General features: G+C 40.7%; 1 protein-coding gene across 3 annotated transcripts in view; it reads left to right on the forward strand.

The window, feature by feature from the left end:
* Positions 1-24430, forward strand: part of EXOSC1 (exosome component 1) — a 50228-nt gene that overhangs the window by 13359 nt on the left and 12439 nt on the right. For all 3 annotated transcript variants that reach the window (XM_030202882.1, XM_030202883.1, XM_030202881.1), the window contains exons 3-7: positions 1935-2009; positions 8677-8765; positions 13152-13185; positions 17154-17204; positions 18373-18457. In XM_030202882.1, coding sequence (XP_030058742.1) covers positions 1935-2009; positions 8677-8765; positions 13152-13185; positions 17154-17204; positions 18373-18457 — 334 coding nt within the window. The remainder of the gene's footprint in view (positions 1-1934; positions 2010-8676; positions 8766-13151; positions 13186-17153; positions 17205-18372; positions 18458-24430) is intronic.

A 24430-nucleotide genomic window follows, 5' to 3' on the forward strand; every position in this document is an offset into this window, starting at 1 on the left:
TGTGCGTGTGCTGGACATGCATTATTTCTTTTTGGGGAGGTATGTAGGGTTCAGTGGCATAATCACAAGGGAGTCTTGGGGGCCTGGGTTTGAAGATATTGCTCCAAGTTTTGCGTGGATAAATTTGAGGGGACACTTCCTTGATACAGTCTTTACTAGCAAAACTTGGGTCATGTTGGATTTTGTGTCCCCGAACCTTCATTGAATTTCCATATCTTTCAGATGAGTATGGTCTGTTGACTGCTAATTATTATTTCAAATTCATTTTATATTTCTGGAAGCAAACTGAACATATAAAATGCAAAAGTATAAGTAGGAAAGTTAAAATAAGACAATACACGCAAATTTACATCTACATCTACCGATCGATGAGGAGTTGGGTGTTGTAAATCTTGCAGTGAAAAAAATCTTCTTATCACCAGCAAGTGACACAGCTGAGGGGAAAGAGGATAGTAAATTGTCCAGTACGATCTTTGATTATGTTGTGTTGCAGGGTGTGGGGATTTATGTTGGATCGTTGGGATAAGCTTTTTTTTAAGAGGTGGGTTTTTAATGACTTCCTGAAATTTAGGTGGTTATGTATTGTTTTCACAGCATAAGGGAGTCCATTCCATAGTTGTGCGCTTATGTAGGAGAAGCTAGGTGCATAAGTTGTTTTGTATTTTAGCCCTTTGCAATTTGGGTAATGTAGGTTTAGGTATGATTGTGCTGATCTGAGTCTGTTTCTAGTTGGTAGATCTATTAGGTCTGTCGTGTATCCTGGGACTATGCCATAGATGATTTTGTGGACCAATTTGCACATAATGCATAATGTAGGCTAGGTCTCCATTGTAGTGTTTTATGCAGGGTTTTGGCCCTACAAAATGTTGTGAAATCTGAAACAGAAGGGGATATTTAACTACTTTACTTTTCTTGCATCTTCACATATGTGTTTAAAGTGTGCATCAGACTATAACAATAAACCAGAATTAGATTGTGTAGATTGGTATGCTTGACTTAGTATGGAGAGAGAGATTTGTATAATATTGATGTCATTAATGACTTGTATTATCGTGTATCTCTCACTTTAGGGACAGATGTTTCAAATTACTCATGTTTTTTTTAAATCATACATAAGCATTAGACAAAGCAAGTAAAATATTTCCTTTGGCTTCTGTTCTATTACCAGTAAAGAAAAGAGCTGTATCCTGTTTGCTTACACCCTATGCTGTCTATTAAAACATTTTATTGTATGTTGTATTAGCATTGTAATGTACCATACTTTGTATTGTAATATGAGTATTTTTACTGCTGTAATTGTCTATTGCTTATGTTTGACTTATTCTTGCTGTGCACTGCCTTGAGTGAATTTCTTCAAAAAGGCGGTAAATAAATGTTAATAAATAAAAACAAGTACTAGGGCATTGCTTATCAATCTTTTGTGGCTGTGACCTCATGATTGTGGCCAAATCAAATTTTGTGCCTGCACCCCCCCCCCCCCCCAGAGGTGCAGAAAAATGATGCATCCATGGAGAGCCTACCTAGGTTGTGACCGTGACCTTAAACATGGGTTTTGTAACCCCATTGGGGTCCCAAACTCACAGTTTGGGAAGCTCTGTTATAGGGGGAAAATAATTTTGGATTCCACTTGTGTTGCTGATGCTTTTCACAGTTCTCGCACATCGGTAGGTCTCTTTGAAGATATTGGATGCACATTCCTGGTATTAAAGAATTTAGTCTAGTGGCTCAAATTCTGATCGGGAACCTAGAGTGCTTTTGATTAGCTTACATCTGTGGCCTGAAAAAGACAACCTTGTTTCATTTCTTCATTCTAGATGGCACTCTTTATTCAGGTGAACTGGGGTTTGCTGAGGAACGTATTTAAAACAAGTTTTTGTGCCCCTAAATGTCTGTCACTATTCTACTGCTACCTGCACTTTTATCTTTTTATGTAGCTGCCTGTTATATCAGTGGTTAGAGAGACCGAATCCCAACTTCTGCCAGATGTGGGCGCTGTCGTCACTTGTAAGGTAAGACTGAAGTACCCTTCCTGATGGTGTACAAATGTGGCTGTGACTATTTTTAGGGGAGGAGGAAGAGCGGTGGTTTATTTTCCAGTGTAAACTTATCCAATAAATAGAAGGGGAGCAATTCAAGCAATGGTGCTTAAATCTATATCTAGTAGATTATCAATGACACTCCCAGCGAAGTACATTTTTTAAATTATCATTTTATTTAGCAAAGCATCAATCATACAATACAACAGCATGAACAAAATCTCACCAATCGGTTCTACAGGTTGCACTGCCAACACCTAGTGACAGAACCAGCCTTTAAATCCCATCATTATATCCAACTCTTTTATATGGTACTGTTTTCTAAGTGGTTGTATGTCCTTCAGTTATTGCCTATTAAATTACTATAAGATTTGGCTGCTTTGCAGAAGTTGCTGTCTCGTTTTTGCTGGGCGGGAAAGAAGCAGAAGGTGTCTTTTAAACACCTAATTGGCTCTTGGAGATATGGTGGACTGGGTCTCCCGAATTTACGTCTTTATAATTATGCCTGCTTGCTTCATCATTTGGGAGATTGGATATTAGAAGAGCAAACTTACATGCCGCGCAGTTATGAGGCAGCATAGTATTTCCCATGGCATGTTAATTTCCTTTTGCATTGTTCAATGGGCCTTTTACCACCAGAGGTTCGTCGTAGTGTAATATTTTGTTCGCTGAGACAGCAGTGACGTTATTTAGTACCACTTCTGGGAGGTCATCCTAAAGTTTTGAACCTGTTACCGATTGTAGGTAATTTGAATTTTTCCCCAAGGCAGGATAATGGGAGCTTTAAGCGTTGGGTTTTTTTTTTTTTACTGCAACATGTGCTAGATAGCCAAGGTAGGATGCTTTCTTGGAACACTTTGTGTACGCGGAAGGTTGCAGAGAATAAGGATTTTCTGGCATATAATCAGCTGAGGCACTATGTTCGATCCTTGGACTTGCCCTCGTTGGCTTCTGCTTTAGGTAAGGGTTTACAGACGTTTTTTGACAAGTTTCTGGAAGGGGGATTGTTGGTGTCAGGCCTATATAAGGCGGTGTGGGCTGTTTTGCCTCCTCGGAACTATGGAGACCTTGGTGCTAAATGGTGTCGAGATTTGGGAATACCGTGGACCTCAGTGGAACCGTTGACTCTTATTAAACGTATGCCAGAGATCTTGGTAAGTGTGGAATTGAGGGAGTGTCAGTTTCGTACCTTACATAGGGCATATCTTACGCAGGACCAACTTTTTAAGATGGGTGCGTTGGAATCCCCAACATTGCAGAAGTGTAGGCAAGGTCTAAACTCTTTTTTCCTTGCATTTTGGGGTTGTCCAAAGATAAGGCGGTTCTGGCAGGATGTCTCAAGCTATCTCGCCAAGTTGCTGGGACGAGCAGTGCCCCTCTCCTCTGTAAGTTTTTTATTAGATAAATATGAAGTTTTTCATATTCCAAAGCGGTCACAGGCTTGCTTTGTTCGTAAAGCAGGAGTTATGGGTAAGAGAATTATTCTAGGGGTGTAGTTAGGGGAGGAGGCTCCTTCCTTTTGGGCTTGGAAGAATCGTATGCATGCATTGATGCTCCTGGAGCGTCAAGATGCCCAGGGCTCCCCCAAACGCTTGGTGTTTCGTGAAGTGTGGGATGTGTACATTTGTTCCCTTCCACATAGTGCCAGGAGCTTGATTCTCAATTCAAATTGACTATATATGATGTGTTGAGTGGTGCAAGAAGACTCTTTTCACAATGGGTTGGATGTTTCTTGAGGTTTTGGATGTAAGCAGAGAAGTATGATTGGATAACGCACTCCCTCCCCCTCCCCTTTTTTTGTGTGTGTGTGATCTGTTTGAAGAATAGTGTATAGAAGAGGGGATGGGTGGTTATTTGGGGTGGGAAGAAGAGAACGGTCAAATAGTGCTTGATGACAAACCTAGTACTTCGTTTGTACTTAGCCTAGGCTGTTTCTTATTCGGTGTATACTGAATTGGCTGTTTATTATGATGTGTCATCAATAAAATTGTTTATAATTCGAAGTGGAGGGAAGGGAGGGGGAGGGGTGAGGGTGGGAAGGAAAAGTCAAACTGTTGATGGTATGATTGTTTTTATGTTCATGTTTGGAACATTTGGCTCTGTAATATGCGATTTGTAGAGCTTGTTGGCTACTTACTTTCAAATATCATCAATAAAAAAATGTTGAAACATAAATCCCATCATTATAAGCCTTTAAATCTTGAGATTATAATAATTCAAAACTTTGTTTTTTTTTATTATTGGTATTTTCTCCCTTCTCTGTCTCCTTTCGCTCCACACCAAAAATCTAGGCCATCCTGATAATAGCAGCCTAACCCAACCCTTTCCTTTGCCTAATTCTCCCACCTTCCCTTCCCTAACCCCACATAGGTGACCACAAGTATGTTAATTTACTAACCAGCTATAGGTTTGGTCTGAGATTCTTTCCAAATGGGCTCCCATATTTGTTGAAATGTCCTCAGATGTTGAGGATGGCCATCTGGTGCTCTATTACATTCCATAACCATTTGAATAATGAACAAGTCCCTCCACTCCTTCAAATTTGGGAGGTCCTCTTATTTTTAAGTTTTGCAAGTTTGTTTTCTTAGCTAAGTGCTATACTATCATTAATAGTTTCTTTGAACCAGCTTTCATCCATGGTACATTTGAATTATCCCCAAATAGTTGGAGTTTTACATCTTGAAATGTTACCTACAATCTTCCAAGAAGTGTACCACTTTCCCCTAAAAACCTGAATATATTGACATCTTCCCAAATAAACGATTCAAGGTGCCTCCTTGTTTCTGTACTTTGGGCATGTCCTTCCAATACTATGCCCATCTCTTATGCCCAATTAGGGGATATATGGTCCCTCAACAAACGTGTATTGCTGCTCTTCAAGCCCCTGTTACACGATAACCCTGGGATCTGATGCAAGGCGCACTACAAATTTCCACTGGAATTGGGGCACCTAGATCCTCTTTCCAGTAAGCTGCCCATTTACTCCCTTCCAGAAGATTTTTTTTGTATCTAGGATTTTACAGGAGAGTGATACCTTGAAACTTTTAATGACATAAAGGCCTAAGTGTTTCTTCAATTCTTCCTGATATTCCTCGGTAAGTGCCTGTCTCTCCAACATTGCCACATAGTGACTGATCTGCTTGTGATCAAACCAGTAATCACCTGACACTCCATAGGTTGCCATCAGTTGGGGAAGTGTTGAGTGTTAAGAATTTCTCTTCATCATCTACTTCATGTTTGAGATGCTGAATTCCTTTTTTTCCCTCCAAAATAAACATTTGGGGTTAATCATTTTGCCCTCCCACCCACCATCTGCTTTTCCCAGTAAGGGCAACCATGGTGCCTCTGATTAAAAAATCTAAAACAAAACACCTCTGCTCCACTCTTCGGGCTCATGTCTGCCATCTTCTTGGCAAGCCACCGCACTTCCACCTGCATTTAATAGGTGTCTCTTTCTCCCTCCTATGCCTTCATTGTAGGCTGAACCATCGAGATGCCAGTGAGGCTGTAATGGGCAGGGTGGGTTTGAACAACCTTAGCTCCAGGCTCAATGCGTTCTAGTCTAGTCTCTGAATGATCTTTGACATAGACCAGGGGAAGCTGTTTCTCCCAGAGTGCAGACGATCAAAGCTCCAGCAGCAGGTTTGGCTGCCTCTTTAGCACAGGCCCCGAGCGTGTGTTCAGGTCCTGGGCTCCATGACTGCAGCAATAGAGGCATCCCCTTGGGTGGAGGCGCATATGTTTCCACTTCAGAGGGCACTTCTATTGGTCGCTGGTCTCCCAGAATTATGACTTTTGCATCCAATAGGCCAGGAGTGGTTTGAGATGGATGTCAGAGTGCAACCTCACAAAAGGAAGGGGGGCACATTATCGGAGCCATGTAGTTCAAGGTCTATGGTCCCCGGTGGAAGCAAAGTGGTCGATCAACCTCCTGGAACTCAGAGCGATCCGGTTGGCTCTGCAGGCCTTGGCGTGCTTCCTACAGTCCCAGTCAGGTTGTTCTTGGACAGTGTGACAGCAGTCACTTATGTCAGCAGATGGAGAACCAGAAGTCACCAGTTGGAGGTGGAAGCTGACCGGTCCATGCGCTGGGTGGAACTGAATCTTGTCTGCCTGTTTGCAGCGCACATTGCAGGTGACCTGAATATGCAAGCAGATTTCCTCAGCAGGAACTCCCTAGACCTGGGGTAGTGGGAGTTGTTCACTGAGGTGTTTCAGCAAATAGTGGCATGCTGGGGGCTCCCATTCATGGACTTGATGGCTACCAAAAGGAATTCCAAGGTGGTCAGGTTCTTCAGCTGTCGCATGGAGCCTTGTGCTCAGGGTCTTGACGCATTGCTTCTTCTGTGGCCATGCGACAGGCTCCTGTCGCTCTTCACCCTGGGTTGGTCATTCTGGTAGCACCACACTGGACGAGAAGATTATGGTATGTGGATTTAATCCGCATTCTGGACGAAAAAACGCTGTGGCTTCCTCAGGCTCGGGGCTTGCTGAGGCAGGGCCTGATACTGATGGAGGATCTGTTCTCCTTTGGTCTTAAAGCTTGGCCATCAAGAGGGTGCTTTTTAAGGCGTAAGGGTTTCTCTGATTCAGTCATTTCTACTCTTTTTTTGCAGGCTAGGAAGCGGTCAATATCTACAGCGTATTCCAGAGTTTGGAGAATCTTTGAGTTGGTGTGCGAGTACTCGCTCTCTTCCTTTGTGGCTCAGATTTAGTCCTTTCTCCAGTTGGGGTTAGAGAAGGGGTTGGTCCTGGGCTCCCTGAAGGTCCAGTTTGTGGTTCTGGTGTGTTTCAGAGGTCATGTTCAGTATTTGACATGTGGCAGCTCACCTAGATGTGGTGAGGTTCTTGAAAGGTGCAGGCTGCTTGCAGCCCCTGCTCTGCCCCTTTTTTCATAAGAACTTAAGCGTTGCCGTACTGGGACAGACCGAAGGTCCGTCAAACCCAGTACCCTGTTTTCAACAGTGGCCTATCCAGGTCACAAGTACCTGACAAGATCCCAAACAGTAAAACAGATTTTATGCTGATTATCCTAGAAATAAGCAGTGGATTTTCTCCAGTCCATCTTAATAATGACTTATGGACTTTTCTTTTAGGAAATTATCCAAACCTTTTTTAAACCCTGCTAAACTAACTGCTTTTACCACATTCTCTGGCAACAAATTCCAGAGTTTAATTACATATTGAGTGACGAAATATTTTCTCCAGTTTGTTTTAAATTTACTACTTAGTAGCTTCAAATGGAACCTCAAACTTGTCGTACATTCCCTCGGGGGCTCTCTGTTTGAACCCCTTAAGAGGGCTATGGTGAGGGCTCGTACCTTGAAAGCTGTACTTTTGGTGGCCATTACTTCAGCATGTCGTGTTTCGGAGCGCCAGGCACTTTTTTGCTGAGAGCCTTTTTTACGATTTACAGAAGCTGGTGTTACCCTGTGGCATGTCCTGTCCTTTCTGTCAAAAGTGGCGTTGGCATTTCATGTGAACCAATCAGTTGAACTCCCTTCTGTAAAGAGAACTATGGGGATCAGTTTCAGGCCTTACGGCCCTTAGATAGATAGTCAGATTGTTTATCCTCTTCAGTATGCAGAGGAAAGGCTTAGCCACATTGAAACCCATGATTGCTCAATGATTAAAGGAGAACATTTCATCGGCTTATATTTTGTCGAGCAAGCAACTGCCTTCAGCTTTGCATACACATTCTACGAGGCGCATTACAGCTTTGTGGGTGGCGGCTCAGTTGGCTTCCAGCTGATATTTGTAGGGCATCGACCTGGGCATTGCCTGCACACCATTGCTAAGCATTATCAAGTGGATGTGGTAGCGGCTCACTCTGCAACAGTTTTTGGGACTGTGGTGTTGCAGATGGAGACACTGGAATCCCACTCTCGTTAAAGAATTGCTTCTGGACATCCACAAGTTCTGGAATAGAGTGAAGCAGTGCTATAGAAGGTAAATTGTCTTACCTGATAATTTTCTTTCCATTAGTGCTTCACACTATTCTAGATGCTCTCCCGTGATTCTGTAGTGCTCTGGTTCACCTCTGATTCAGAGTTGTCTATGCTCCCTTGTTGGAGGAGTTCTACATAGCTGATGCCATTTTATGTGGTTCTGGTTCAAGGTTGTTGAGTTGACTTCTTTCTTAATCTGCTTAGTTATTTGAATACTGAAGAGCTGAGAGTCCACACAGGGCTTAGAGAACACTGAATCAAGTTGTGTCTTATATCTTCACCTGCTGATCGATGAACACAACTACCCACAAGCTCTGGAATAGTGTGAAGCACTAATGGAAAGAAAATTATCAGGTAAGATGTAATTTCTCTTTTTAAAAAAAGGTGGTTATTAAATCTTGTTAAATTAGCTTTACTGTGTTACTTGTTGTGCTTTGACGGAAGTATTGTGGTACTTTGATGTGTTAGCTTGCACTGTTGGGGTTACTTTGGCTACTGCATAAGTGTTTGTATGTTTTTCTTGGTGTTTTCAATAAAGAACCTTTGTTGAAAATTTTGAAAAAGGAAAGGATTTGATCACCATAGCAATCATCTGAAATTTCTGTTGTAAGGAAACCGACACCACAAGAAGTATCACAGTAACATTTTAGGATTTGGCAGGATTTTAAATTATTGTCCATATTTTCTTACAGGTCTGTAGCATTAATTCTAGGTTTGCCAAAGTCCAGATCCTGTATATTGGATCAACACCATTAAAGAACACATTTAGAGGAACAATACGGTATGAATCTTTAAAGCTCACTTTCTGGGGGAATGATTTTATGTAGATTAAAATCTGTCAGTAGTTAGAGCTAATATATGTATAAGGGCCTGAGTTCTGTGTATGTGGTATTTTTAAGTTACAAAGAACTAATGCGAAAGGTGCTTCCCATTATAACACATTCTACATGTATTTATCTTTTACTTGTGTGATTTATTGTTGACAGTATAAATGAGAATACCTTGTCAGTATTTGCACTGCATGAACAATCATGCCTTGTAACAGTGCTCTGAAGTGATGTTTAGTGAAATACCAGTTGAGCTTTGCAGAGACAGGCCTAACCACTTTAAGAAAAGCTTTTGAAAATTAGGTTGGATGTGTTCTTTATGATTAATGATAGGAGGAAGTATTCAAAGTTCTTGAGACTGTTTTATCTTGACAGTTTCCGTTTCAGAGGGTTTTTCAACTTCCTTTGGATTGCTGCTATCAAGTGCAACTTGTTACGTTGCACTTGATAGAAGGCATTATCTGTTCACCCTAATTGGCTATGTCATTTGAAGTGACTGAGTTTAAACTTTTTAAACTGAAGTCACTGGGTGTTATTAGGAGATGTGGGTAGAAAACTTAGCTGTTTGGGGGAATACATTTCTTTCCCTGGGATATAGTAAAAGTTGGCAGATTAATTTTACAAATTACACATCTTTTAACCAGAGTGTTTGAAACTATCCTTGTTCTAAGGAATAGAAGTATTCTGATAAGAGAATTTTCAATAAAAATAATTTTTTCAGGTAACATATTAAGCTGAATAATTTTCAAATATTCTATTATCTGAAACAGTTTCTAATATGGATTAAAAAACGAAAAGTAGGCTTGCAGTTTGTTGTGTGTATGTCCACTTTATATATCAGTGTCCTGTCCATATCACAGCAATCAAAGAACAGAACGGATCTCGGCCAATGTTCCGAAACCATAAAACTTTATTAAGATAACCCAACGTGACCACATTTCGCCTCCCAAGAGGCTGCGTCAGGAATTTACACTACTAGGATCCCTATGGGCACATACACCTAGCAGTGGTTAGCATCTAGCAGCACTGAATCACTCTCAGCTGCTGTACAAATTCTTGATAAAGTTTAAAAAAACATTCTGCCAAGGACATAAGAAAATCAATCGGCATATGCTTAGGGCATTCACTAATTTTTAATGCATTCAAGACTATTTTTAAGGCTTCCTCTTGCAAGATATTCATGTAGAGTGATTCCACGTCTAGTGTAGCCAGTATTACATCATCACTTAGATTGCACTGTTCTAAAAGGTTAAGCATGACTGTAGAATCTTTAACATACAGTGGAATCAGTGGTACTAACAGTGTTAAGAATTTATCAATCACAGTTGTATGTCACTTTCGCCTGATATACCATGAATGAGAGGGAAAAGCATGGTATGTCGGATGAAAATGATAGAGAAGTATTACAACAGATATCAACCACTGGCACTGGAGGAGGATTGAATAGAGTACATAACTTGTCTAGTAGAGTTTTGAGTAGCGAAGAGACTAAAGTATTAAATAAGGCCTTTCCTTTATACCGACACCTTTGTATAATGCATTAATACAAGAAAATTGATTTCTTTTCAAAACAGACTACAAATGCAAGTCAAGTCACATGTCCATTGTTAGACAATACAGTAAGTGGATGCCGTCTGGCTGTTATAATCTTTCAGCTGCTGCTTATGAAAATGTAATTTTAAGAGAAATTAGTCTTTTAGAACAGAAGGGGAAAGTATTTTATGATGTGAATAAAAAAGAAAAGGAAGCCATTGATTCTTTGAGAAGTGATCCAAGTATTACCATCAAAGCTGCAGCTTAAGGGGAGGAGTTGTGATAATGAATGTTGAAAAATATACACGGGAGATCAATAGACAGTTGGAGGATCACAGGTTTTATAGAAAACTAACAAAGATCCTTCTGAAAGTATAAAAAGTCAAATTGATGTTATTTTAGAAATTAGTTTGAAAGGAGGCTATATAACACAGGAAGAGTATGACTTTCTAAAAGTTAGCTGTCCTTGGCTTCCTGTTTTATACATTTTATCATACATTTTTAGAAAATCCTCCTGGGAGTCCCATTATTTTGGGGAATGGATCTATTTTTGGACCTCTTTCAATTCTGATGGATAAATTCTTAAGACTGTTAGTACCATTAATTCCATCATTTGTTAAAGATTCTATAGACATGCTTAATTTTTTTAGAACAGTGTAATATAAGTGATGATTTAATACTGGCTACACTAGATAAGGAATCACTCTGTATGAATATCCCTCAAGAGGAAGCCTTAACTTGATATACTGCCTTTCTGAGGTTTTTGCAACTACATTCAAAGCGGTTTACATATATTCAGGTACTTATTTTGTACCAGGGGCAATGGAGGGTTAAGTGACTTGCCTAGAGTTACAAGGAACTGCAGAGGGAATCAAACCTGGTTCCCCAGCTTCTCAGGCTTCTGCACTATCCATTAGGCAGCTACTACTTATGCCTGGAATAGACTTCCTAGACCTCTACGTCTAGCTCCATCTCTACCTGTTTTCAAATCTATGCTGAAAACCCACCTTTTCACTGCTGCTTTTAGCTCCTAGCCACAATTGCCCTCCCCTCGTCCCTTCCTCCTTTCTCACCCATTACTTCCCTCACCCGTAACTGTCTTGTCTGTCTGTATTATTTAGATTGTAAGCTCTTTTGAGCAGGGACTGTCTCTTTGTATCAGGTGTTCAGCGCTGCGTGCGTCTGGTAGCGCTATACAAATGCTAATAATAATAATACTCCACATTACTGTGCTCATTCAGTTTCTGAGTGAGAACGGAGGGGGGTGGGGAGAGGGGTGGTATGTACATACATATTACTTCGGTGAGACTTTAAGCAGTTTCTAACATCATTACCAGTATCCAGAGTCCTAATTTGGCAAATGATCTATCATAAAGGGCTTATATAGTTCTGATTTTTGTACTTCATAATCACCACTTAATGTTAGTTACTAAAGACACTAGGTATAAGTGGAATAGGTTTGCCTTGCAGACAGCTGAACCATCTCCGCTTCTGGAATCTACTAAGACCGGCCTATCTCTGAATGCTATCTTCAGACTTTCTTCATATTCCCTACAGTCCTTTCTAATGATATGTCCATTGCCCTTTTTTTTTTTTACGCTCTCTTACCCTTTTCCTATTTCTTCTTCCTCTGTTCCTTCTATCCTATTTCATGAAATTGTAATTGTTTAATAACTGGTCTGGCTATAGCCTTTTCAGTACATTGTAAGCCACTTTGAGTCCGCATACCTGTTGAAAAAAGTGGGATATAAATGTGCAAATAAATAAAATAAAAAATAGATTAACAATAGTTCTGAATTCACTAAAAATGAGTTAATGTTCTAAGCGTATATCGATTGATTTTCTTCTGTCCTTGGCAGAATGTTTTTTGAAACCTTGATTATCAAGAATTTGTACAGCAGCTGAGAGTGATTCAGTGCTGCTAGACGCTAACCACTGCTAGGTCTATGTGCCCATAGGGACCCTAGTAGTGTAAAGTAAATCCCCTGACACAGTCTCTTGGGAGGCGAAACGTGGCCACATTGGGTTATTTTTAACAAAGTTTTATGGTTTCTGAACATTGGCTGAGATCCGTTCTGTTCTTTGATTGCTGTGATCTATGGACCTCTATTGCCTCTCCTTTTCTGGATTGGACTCTGCTTACCTCTGTCTATATCACATACACATTTCCTGGAAAGTAGGCCATGTAAGTTCTGCATGGAGTGACTAGATTTTGGATATAAAGTGCAGTATTGTATTAAATTGTTAATCTTACGTGGTTTGTATTCTGTGCCTATGAAGAATATTTTTCTGACCACTGACGACAATGCTATAAAAATAATTCTGACTTGAAGGTATATTGTCAAGTAAAATGTTAAGCTGGGAGCTATGATGACAGATTTTTAATTTAAAGAGGCATCTCTTGAAGTTGTGGGGGAAAGTTTGGAAAAATGTACTGACAGGTTTAGCTGTGATGACAGATTTTTTTGCATTTTAGGAAACAACTTAAGATTACTTTTTAGAAACTTTTGTTTAATGTTGTTGAGACTAATGATCTCATGTCATTTTGTATGCCATGTCATTCCTAAGGACTATATCTTGATTTCTTGATTTTGTAAACCGTTTAGAACTTGTGGTTTTAGCAGTATAGAAGTGTGATGTAATAATTAAAAAAATAGTTAGGAAGAGGGAACCTTATATGTACAGTAGCTATTTTCCTTTTTTCAAGTTTCCACGGTGTGAAGGAAGTGCTCTAGGCTAATACGAGAGGTAAAGAGAGATGGACGGAAAACTTATCAGCCTTCACTAATCTCTTGTCCTTCTCTTAGAAAAGAAGACATTCGTGCTACAGAAAAAGACAAGGTAAAAAATTGTCTTTCCTATCTGTCTTAAATTTATGTGTTTAATCTACACCAGATTACTGTTAATAGACAGAGATAGTAAGAAAACTTGGAAACATAATGCATCTTGTAAAAGAATCTGGAAGTGTGATAAGTGGAGGTTCTGAATCATCCAGTCAGTTGCTTTTATTAGTTTTGTCAGATCTCCCCCCCCCCCCCTCCACCAGCTTAGGGTGGGCTGATAGAAGTTTATGACCTTCACCTCAGAAACCAACTTAGTCAAAAGCACAATTTTTAAAAAGCTCTCTACTGGGTGACACACAGTGGAGGATATATTTTTCTATTGACAAGTGAGACTGAGGGCCTCTTATCAAGCAGAGCTAGCAGTTCCTGCACAGCAATGCCGACCGAGCCCATTCAAAGTGAATGTCCTTTTGTCAGCATTACCGCAACAGGAGCTGCTAGTGCAGCTTAATAAGAGGCCCCGAGTCAGGCACACAAGTGTATGACATCATCCAATGGTGCTGGGATGTACTTCATTTCTTGATGTAAGTCGCATTGAACTCTTTATGGAAATATTGGCAATTAATAAGAAATAAAGTACTGCTCTCCCAGAACTCAAACTTAGTGTAAAGTTCTGAGCGTGTACAGCATTTTCTGTCTGCAGCATTCTCATCAGTTTTGATTTTTTTTTTTCCTGCTCATCCAAATGGACAAAAGAGAACTCTACAGTAAAAACCTTAAAAATTGTTGTTTCTTTGCTGCTGTTTTTATTGGATTCTCTTTTTTTGTTATTTTCTTTATATATATAAAAAAAAAAGAGGGAGAGAACCCATTATTAATGTTGCCAAAGTTGGGTTTTGAAATATAAGAGAAAAATCCATAATTTTGACACACATTCTAAGTGACTCTTATGCACAGGTCCTGACCACAATCTAAAGGAGTACAAACATTGTGCTCAAACGTTGCCATAGCCATGGAGAGATAGTCTGAATCTCCTTTAGGAGCATTTTGAAGTCATGAAAAAGCGACTTCTTGAAAAGACACGAGGAATTTCTCTGCACAGGAGACTCCTATCTCTGCACATAACCGGTCTTTCAACCTCTCGGTGCAGTGGCCTTAAGGAATCCAGTCACCCAAGGCACCACCAAACAGTCAAGGCAGATCAAATGCCCCCTGAGGTTTCCAAGCTCCTGCACAATTGCTTGTTGAAGTGCCTGCAAAAGCCCAAGGTAAAACTGTTTTTGTCAACCCTAGCCAGAATGCTGACAAGGAACATACCAGCTAAGAGGAGGCACAGATTCACTTTCAGTGCAACACCACCGTGCAGTGTTAGCACCTCTACTATGGAGTCTCCTGATACTACGGAAGACATGTTTAATGCAGACCGACCTACTCTTTGCAATCCCTTGTTCAACTGCCTACATCTTTTTCTCCACTCTTGGTTTACAGTGGCTGTCAAATCTTCATGTTTGATGTCTCCTCCAGTTTCCAGAACTTACCCATTATTTTCTTTAGAAGATGTTTGCTAATTTTGTGAAAAAGGATTTTGAAATAAAAATCTCAGGTCCCTTTACCACCACAGCTTAAAGAGCGCTCTCGCTCTTGAGGGCTTACACCAGTACAGAGAGAGACACTCGTTCAGATCTCATTATCTCACTCTTATCCACTTCTGACATGAGCTTAAACATTGGCTTCCTCTCTCCTCTGCAGACTCACTCCTGTCTAATGTAGAGAGCTTCCTAGATCCCTTTGATCAACCACCCTCGCAGGTAATGAGGAGGGCCACTCTACATTAATTACATCTGACCCTTCACCACCACTGAGAAACGAGTCTCCATATGTGGACATTTCATAACCAGGCTCTCTTAACAAGATGGCTAAAGAAGTTCCTTTCTGGCTTCTGCAGGAAACTGAACCAAGATCTGATGTTTTTGGCCAATTAACTATTCGGGCTGTTCTAAAGACTAGGACAATAATAAATGAGCAGCCATTAACTTGGAAGTAGCCCACTTGTATGCCTGATTCAGTGCTTCTTGTTGATGGAGAAAGCAGTGGTGCTCACCGTTACCAGTTATCTTATGTGGACAGCAGGATTGATAAAGCAAACAATCCCTCCCATCTCCCCAAGGGTTGATTTGCATTGAGCTTTGAAACCAACTGAGGAGCTGAGGAGACTGCGGCACGTGGGAAGGGTCACACTAAATTTTGAGTTGAGGGAGAGCAGTTCCATCCTGGTACCATCAGATGACGTTACCACCCACATGTGCCTTATTAATCCGGCTATCTGCAGGATATGTGAGCAACATTCCTTCTTTTAACATGCTTTCTCAGCCTGACCCCCAACACTCTTCCTCTGTCACCCCTCATACTTGTCAGGTTGCATGCTTTGTACAGTCCACCAGGTCCCTGCTTTTCACGGCTGTGGTTGTAGAGGCTGGGGAACTTTGTAAAGAGCAGTAGGTGGGCACATTGCTGTCTACTACTCTGTGTATCTCCTATTTGAGCACAGAAATGGAATTAGGAGTGGCATTACTGTAGAAAGCTCATTTTTGTTTTTAATCTAAGTGTTAGAGAGGATTATTCAGCAAAACAGAGTAGAGAATATTTTGTACTAAATTTTTATGTAGTATTCACTGATGGCAGTAATCTTTAAATTTGAAACACTTTTCTAACCTTTCTGTATTATACTTTTTCTTTGTTTCTTTTCTCCCTGCTCAGGTTGATTTTCATGCCTTTTTTGTTTTCTGAAAATTGTGACTATGCCCTTTTTACTGTTTTCTTTCTCAGCTCAAGTCATCCTCCATTTCTCTCTCCACAGTCCCGTCTTTTTTTTTTTCTTTGTCTTTCTCCATATACAACCTTTTCTTTTCCTCCCTCCTTCCCCTGCTGCCTTAATCCTTTGCTTCTTGTTCCCATGAGTTATTTATTCCCTTTCTCCCTTTTATCTTTTCATGAGCATAGGGAGCAGTAGCCAGGTTAAAGCAGCTGTATTTGCCATTCTTTTTTGCCCTCCAGTTTCTGTTACTTCCCACTCCATACGTTGATCTATCTTTTAATCTTTCCTCTCTTCCCTCTACTCCCTCTTCAGTTCTCTTCTACTACTGCTACTTATTATTTCTATAGCGCTACAAGGCATACGCAGCGCTGTACACCATACACAAAAGACAGGCCCTGCTCAAAGAGCTTACAGTCTAGATAAGACCTCGCCATCAGTCTTTCAGGTTCTTTCCTATCCTCTCTTTCTCCATGTCAAAATCGGATCCTGTCCTATCCTCCCTTCCATCCAGGTCTGATTGATCCATCTTCCTTTTTTCTCTTTCTTTCAAGATTTACTCTCCTCCTTGCAGCTTCTTTCAAGATCTTTTCTTCTCTCCCCCTCTGGGTACTCTTCTCCCATAAGAAGAATGGGAGCAGGAGATGGTCAGAGCACAATGAATTTGTGCCAGTGGTATGACTGTTGTGGCCTGCAGAAGAAGGAGAGCTTGGAAGGCGCATCTGCACCAGAGCTCTCACCCCTCCCCCTTTGTGTTGATGTAATATTAAGAAGTTTGCATCCTGAAGAGGAGTTGTGAAATGTACACTTTGTAAGCACTGCATTATATTTGTGTGTTGCTGATTAACTTGCCTTACCATTTGAGCATCAGAGGTTTACCTATGGCTGCTTTAAATAGTACTCAGTACTTCAAATGGAGTGGAGGAGTGGCCTAGTGGTTAGGGTGGTGGACTTTGGTCCTGAGGAACTGAGTTCAATTCCCGGCACAGGCAGCTCCTTGTGATTCTGGGCAAGTCACTTAACCCTCCATTGCCCCATGTAAGCCACATTGAGCCTGCCATGAGTGGGAAAGCGCGGGGTGCAAATGTAACAAAAAAAAATAATTATGCACTTAATTGTGTTAACATTTTAGTGCTAGTGATGCCTAGAGTTCTACGAAGATTGTGTAATTCAAATGACTCCTTTGAACCTGTCATTTGTTTTCTTTCTCACAGGTGGAGGTGTACAAAAGTTTTCGACCCGGTGACATTGTTTTGGCCAAAGTGGTATCCTTGTATTTCCCTTCTGGGTTTCTGTGTGCTTGGGTTTGCTTTTAAGTAATAAGAACAGAAACTGTGTGTTCTGTTGTGACTTTAAAGGGTTAATCAGGGTATAGCTTTAGTTTCACCTTTGAAATTGGCAGGAATTATTCAGGTTCCCCCTGGAGTGCCCAGTAGTGTGTTACACAGATTTTTATTAGCGAGTTGGATGACTTCCACAAAGTGCTGTGTGTTATGGATTGAGACAGATGTGAACACGTTGACTAGTTCTTAATCTGCTCAGGCTTAGAATTTAGAAGCAGAGAGAGCAGTAGAAATCCTTCTCGTTTGATGGCCATTTAACTACTTACTGATAAAATGTAGCCAGATCAATTTTCACGGTAGTTGTTGGATTTCTGACAGAGAACCAAGAGCCATAGCCACTTGGTGGTATTTAAAAAAATTGGCCAAATCGGTGTTTCTGGTGTTGTTGATATCCAGATTCCTTCTTCACTGGGAACAAGTGCAGATAAACATTTTGGGATTTATTTAATATTCCTTCTTTGCCCATAGAGAACCTGGCTGGATTCTTCCCTCTCTGACCTAGTATTTAACCATGAATTAGCATGGTTTAGTTTAATGGACCGATGCTGTTTATAGGTCTCTCTCAAAGACTTTTCAGGGCATAATGAGAATGTTTATAGATTGGTGTGAAAACTGAAAAAAGACTGCTGCAGAAAAATCAGAAAAAGCTCTCAGAATATGTTGAAGCCATGGCAGATACCAGAGGTGTTACACTTTCTCTGGGGGTTGATAGAGAGGTAATTCTAATGGAGAGTTTCTCAAATCTTTTAAAGTAGGAGACAAATGCTATATTAAAATTAAAACTTCAGTCATGTTTGTTAGCCCCAGGAGGAACAATTGTGAAACAGTGACACCAACTGACTTGATTCAAGGTGTACAGACTAGATTCTGGAGGGAGCCCTAGTCTATGGCCTTCTGACTGAGAATTCTCACTGCAGTCTCTGGGAGAGATGGAAGGAATGGGGTCAAAGCCTGGTTTAGTAACAAACAATCATGGCAGCGTAGCCCCAGAAAAGGGTAGTTCTAGTTGAGCTGGAAATGAAACTGGAGGAAACTACCAACAAATACAAAAAAAAATGGGTTCAATTTTTTTTCCTTTATGCATTGTTAGGTTTCTCTAGGGGATGTGCAGTCCAACTATCTGCTGACCACAGCCGAGAATGAGTTAGGAGTGGTGGTGGCACACAGCGAAGCAGGTAAAAATAACAAATTGTGAAGTACATGCTAGAAGCATTGCATATAAGCACATTTTCCCTTGCTCAATGTGACAAAAACTCAACCTAGTATCAAGCTTGTTGTCCCCTTCCTCCCTCTCTTATACTGGTTCAGGCTCCTCACTACTGCTCTCCTCCTCTTCAAAGCTGTTTTAGTTATATCTCCCTCAAAGGCCACCTCCAACAACCACAATCTGGCTGTGATACTGCACACCAGTTCTGCACTTTCCAGCCTAGGAGAGAGCAACTATTTACTTACTCACATTTCTTACATACCACCTGTAAGCTCTTAGAGCAATGTGAAGTCCAATCCAGCAGGGGAGAGGAAGGAATGGCAGGGAGCAGCAGAGCCTTATACTGGAATGAGACACTAGAGGGGGTGCTAGCTGTGGCAAGAGTGATGGAAGAGGATATTCTGGAGTAAGGGAAGGATTCAGGGCATGGGGAGAGCACTGTGGGTGTAGGACATAGTAAGAGTGACAGGATGAGAGTGGATGGATGCAGGACATGATGCGACTGGCAACACAGTGGAGAGTGGGTGCAGGGCATAGCTGTGTGAGGTGGCTTTTCTATGTAGGAGTTGTAGGGGGGTGGGCTGGCTGAGGTGTCAGGAAGTGTCTGTGTAAGAGCTCTGGAGCTTATGAATGAGTAAGTAGGGTTTGTGTCTGCCAAAGAGTGAGCGATGTGTGGGAGAGTGATGGGGTAGGGTATGTTTCTTCCCCCTTGCACTTGTGATTAGTCTCTGGCTCCCCCTTCCCCCTCACTTCTCCTTTCTGTTCTCCAGCCATTCTGTACTCCTCTTGTCTTTCCTTTCTCACCATATACCATTTCCCCATAGTCGACACGCCTCCTCTTGCATTTTGCCAGGCAGAGCCTGGTTTCCTCATCTACCTCACTCTCTGCTTCCTGTGCCATGCCACTTAGCTTTTTCCTAGCTCTTCCCTTACTTTGGCAGGTGGGGCTGCTTCTGCACATTTCTGCTATTACCTTGGACAGTGGAGTTTGACTCCTCAGCTCCTAGCTCCTGCTGTGTGTGTGTGTGTCTATCTGTATATTCTCAAACAAAAATGCATGTGTACAGACAAATGGATCGATAGAAATTCTCCCCCTCCACAACAGGTGCTTTCACTAGAGTAAGATGTACTTAAAAAAAGTTGAGGAGGCATCAATGTGTTTCCAAAGAGGCAGCATTGTCACACTACAGTTTATTAAATAAGTGTAAATTATGAGGCTTTCTGCATTGGTGCAACTCTTAGGAAGCTTTAATGTGGATGTCTCTTATGTCTTGTCACAAGAACACACAAGGGGCTCATTTTCAAAGCACTTAGCCTTCCAAAGTTCCATAGGTTTCTATGGATCTTTGGAAGGCTAAGTGCTTTGAAAATATGCCTGACAGTATTCTTAGCAATCTAACAAACTATGATGTGAATGTTTCTGCTGCATCTCCTGGGTACTAACTGTTCCTGCACTCATTTGTTTTTTTTTAACTGTCTGCTGATTGTGCATGATATTTTTTCTAATTTTGTGGACAGTTTACTTGTTTATAAGTTAAGTCCTTGCTTGCCTGAGGTGGAATTTGAATTAGTGGCATAGAGATAAGTGGCGCTGTCATAGTTTTTGCCATCTTTATTTGATAAGCTGGCAATCAAAATATCTAAGCCGTTCACAAATCATATGAACAAATGACGGGAGAAGAAAAAGGTAGCTTAGGTTACATAATAGCCACAGGAAATACTAACTTCCAAAACAAGTAGGGCAAGTACATATAGGCTAAAAGACAGGAAGTAGGGAGGGACAAAAGGAGAGATAAGTGCTAATAGAAGGACAGTGCTCAACAGAGTGCCACCGCTGACTCTGTTTAAGCAGGAAGGCTATCTCAAACAATTTTTTTTATTGAGTTTATAAGTAGTATGCAGAAACAAACAGAATTCAAATAGCTACGTACAAATGTTTCTACCCCTTTCTACCTCTTTCCCTCCCCCACCTTACTAAATTCCAAGAGAAACATTAGAGAAATGAGAGGAGAGAAAACTTAGGTGGGGCACTTTGTTTCTTATATCCTCGCACCTACCAACTCCTGCTTAAACTTTTTAAAAGAAGTCTCAGTGCAAATGTACATAGGTAGTTGATTCCACAATGTCAGCACTGCCAGCTCAAGACAAGAGTGGTGTGCATAATCATATTTCACACTGTGATAAGAAGGAATGGACAAAAGGCCAGACTATGATAAACAAAATGGATCCATAATGGGAGTAGTCAACAAGCAAACTATACAAAAATGAAGATATGCTAGTGTGGAAAACCTGATGCACAGTCATTAGAATCTTGCAGGGAATGCAGTAAGACATTGGATACCAATGTCCTTGCTTAAGAAGAGGAGTTATCCTGTCAAATTTCTTTTTTTCCCAAAACAAGTTTCACTACAGTATTTTGAACTAATTGTAGCATATGTGTTTGTATAGCTGAAAGACCAGCATAAAGGGAGTTACAGTAATCCAAGCGAGAGTGCATCAAAGAATGAACCAGAAGCCACAAAGTTCTCAACCCAGTCCTTGGGACATACCCAGCCAGTCAGGTTTTTAGCATATCCACAAAGAATATGCACGAGAGAAATTTGAATGCACTACTTCCATTGTATGCAAATCTGTCTCGTGCATATTTGTTGTGGCTATCATGAAAATCTGACTGGCTAGGTGTGTCTCGAGGACTGGGTTGAGAACCCCTGGATTAGGGAGCTGATGGTCAAAGGTCAGGCTACTATCAGTAGTAGTGGCCAAGTGGTTAGGGTGGTGGACTTTGGTCCTGGGGAACTGAGGATCTGAGTTCGATTCCCGGCACAGGCAGCTCCTTGTGACTCTGGGCAAGTCACGTAACTCTCCATTGCCCCATGTAAGCCGCATTGAGCCTGCCATGAGTGGGAAAGCGCGGGGTACAAATGTAACAAAAAAACACCCAAGACTCTCGGAGAGCCTTTTAAAGGAATAGGGGTACCCAGAAGAGCAGGAACAATTGATGATATGGTATTTATATTCTGCCAACTCCCAAAAAAGGTTCAAAGCAGATTACAAAATATTACAGTACAATACAAAAGAAAAAGAACAGACATTTATCCTAATAGATGTTTCCTAAATAAAATATGTTTTTAACTCCTTTTGAAAGTTCAAATAAGAAGGTACATTTTCAGCGGAGCCAGAAGAGCACACCAAATCTGAATTGCCTGATAAATGATTTCTCCAAAAATCTCTTATACTGTATACCAGAAAAAGTGGGAAAGAAAAGTAACCTAGATGACCCTGCTCACGAAATATTAGGGTGAAGAGGAAATGAGAACAGACCTTTTAATATTTTGGACAAGTACTATCAATTTAACTATCAAGCAAGCTAACTTAAAAGTAATGAGTTCTTGAAAAGGTAACCAACACAGGTTTATTAGAGAGGGTGTTGCCCTATCAAATGTTTTCAGATGAAAAGTCATTTTGGCAGCAACAATTGAAAAGGGTGAATGATTTCCTTCTTGAAAAGAGGGTTGTATAATTTTTAGGCTAATGTAACTTAAGACCATTAGAAAAAAGCCAAGTACTGTTTAACCTTGAGGAAAGGCTAGACATAAAGGAGGGAGAGAGAGTCAATAGTACAAATCAGCTGAATGTCATCTACATAGACAAAAAGGAGAAACCCAACAACTGTACCGGGGTGCAAGGTAAATATTAAAAAGAATTGATGCTAGGACTAACACTAAAAGAGAGGGTAGCAGCAGAGAAAACACCACACTAGTGAACCCAGAAGGAGCGAGAAGATAGATATAATCTTAACCAAGAGAAAACAATACTAATGATCACTTCTGATGGTCACTGTAAGGGGATGGATTGATCAAACAAAACGAAAAGTGCAGAGAAATCAAGGGAAAGAAAGACCTCCCTGCCCTTATCCAAGTTAAGGTGAACATAATCCAGCAGCTCAAGAAGAGAGTGCTCAGTGCTATAGTGTTGCTTGAAACCTGGTTGCCCAGGGTGAAGGACCACCTGTATGGTCACAAACTAGCTGGTCTCTTTTCTAGAATCTTGGAAAGGAAAGGCAAGTTGGAAATAGGATGATGAGTACTACAGGAGAGTCCATCTTTCGGCCTTCCAAGCAGGGAATAATAATGGCTCGTTTCCACTGACAAGAGGACACACCCATATGAATACTGATGATATGAAGGAGTAAAGGAAAGGAAGGACTGGTTTAAAGTAAGACGTAAAAGGCCTGTTGAGGTGGTGGTGGTGGGGTTGTCAGACAAGGATGTAGAGGAGCACAAAGCAGAAACCACCCTTGAAATTTCCAATATTGACAGTAAGTGGAAAGTGTGAAAGCTGTCAAAAGTAGGCAGGGACAACACCACAGGTGAAGATAGGAAAGGGAATTCAATAGGCAGACAAAAAAAATAATGGTTTTGGAGCAGAGAATGAAGGAGATGGATGAGCAGGTAATATTTTCTGCTGATATAAGGTCTGCAGAAAACTTTGACACAGTACACAGAAACTTCTGTGCAAGCCAGTTCGGTAGCGGCAATTTCACTTGAATTTGCTACCAGAAAATAAAAATATCACCACCAGTTTCCAATGGATCTTTGTGTTTATAGAAGGCAAATTCTGAATATCACTGTGATAGTCTGATTGTGATGGAAGTCTGCCTTTCTTAGCTGAAACATTGGTATCTTTCACTGTTTTCCCAAATCTGGAACGGCAGACAATGTGTGAGTATCTCCACAGAGGCTGTGCTGCTGCTGACTGGGAATAGTACATCAGTGGTTTACATTTTTACGATCTCTTGAGTTGCAACTGCAATAACATCTGATACGTCACCATATGTTGACCTAAATCTTGGATCCAGGAAGCTGCTTAATCTTTATAAATTATCAAATAATATATCTTGAGATCTATGCGGTAAACTTTTCTTCAGCTCTTCTTTCAAGTGAGAGAGAACTTTCAAATTTGCTGATTTCTGTATCTTTAGTAACAGAGTCCGTTCAATGTTATCATCAATATCAACTTCCTCTCCTGATTCTTGTATCGATTGGATTAATCAGGTGTTCAACCAGTGGATGAACAACACAGACACAGTAACATACTGTTTTCCAGATGCAATTGTTGTTGCTTCTTCAAAAGCCTGCAAGACTGAGTTTTTGGGCCACATCATAGTCACGTTCTGCAGGTGCAGCTTTGTGATTTTTATTGCTGCTGCTTAAAACTAAACCAATGGGTTGCTGCAATTCAACTGCACTTCGCAGCATAATGCAAGTTCTGTTCCAACATGTTTTCACATCACCAGTTTCTTCACTGTCATTCCCAATGTTTCTTGAGCAGTTTTAAAAACTTTCAGTGAGCATAGTACTGTGATGGAAAGTGCTGACGATATCACGGAATTTATTAACGATAGATTGCTGGATGAGACTGCAGCCCATCTTTCTTTTTTTTGCATTAGTATATTTTTTATTGATGATTCAACACAGCCAACAATAATACACAGAGACACTTGCCTTCCCAATAATCCTTATAACATAAATCTAAACATTTGACAATCTACTCCTTCATCAATGATTTTACATTTTTATTACCCCTCCCATCCCCTTATAACCATCCTCTCCTCCCCGCCATTCATAGCCCCATCTTAGGTGTTTTATTGAAGGATCATATTCAAATGTAACCATTCATCCGCTAATGAATTATATTTCCCCCTACAACGATCTGTCAGTTTTTCCATTGATGACACCACTCTAAGTTTCATTATCCAATTATGTATCGTGGCGCAGCCTATCTTTCACATATAACTGCAGAGTGTGACCAAAGCAGCAATGGTAAGTGGTATAGATTCCTTTTCAAATAAGTTTCCCAACAGCTTTTTTAAATTGATGCAGCATTATCAGTAACATCTGTAAAAACTTGGCCTTCTAACTTCCATTTCTTCACTGCACTT

Source organism: Microcaecilia unicolor, chromosome 5 (genome assembly GCF_901765095.1).
Source record: "Microcaecilia unicolor chromosome 5, aMicUni1.1, whole genome shotgun sequence".
Lineage (NCBI taxonomy): Eukaryota > Metazoa > Chordata > Amphibia > Gymnophiona > Siphonopidae > Microcaecilia > Microcaecilia unicolor.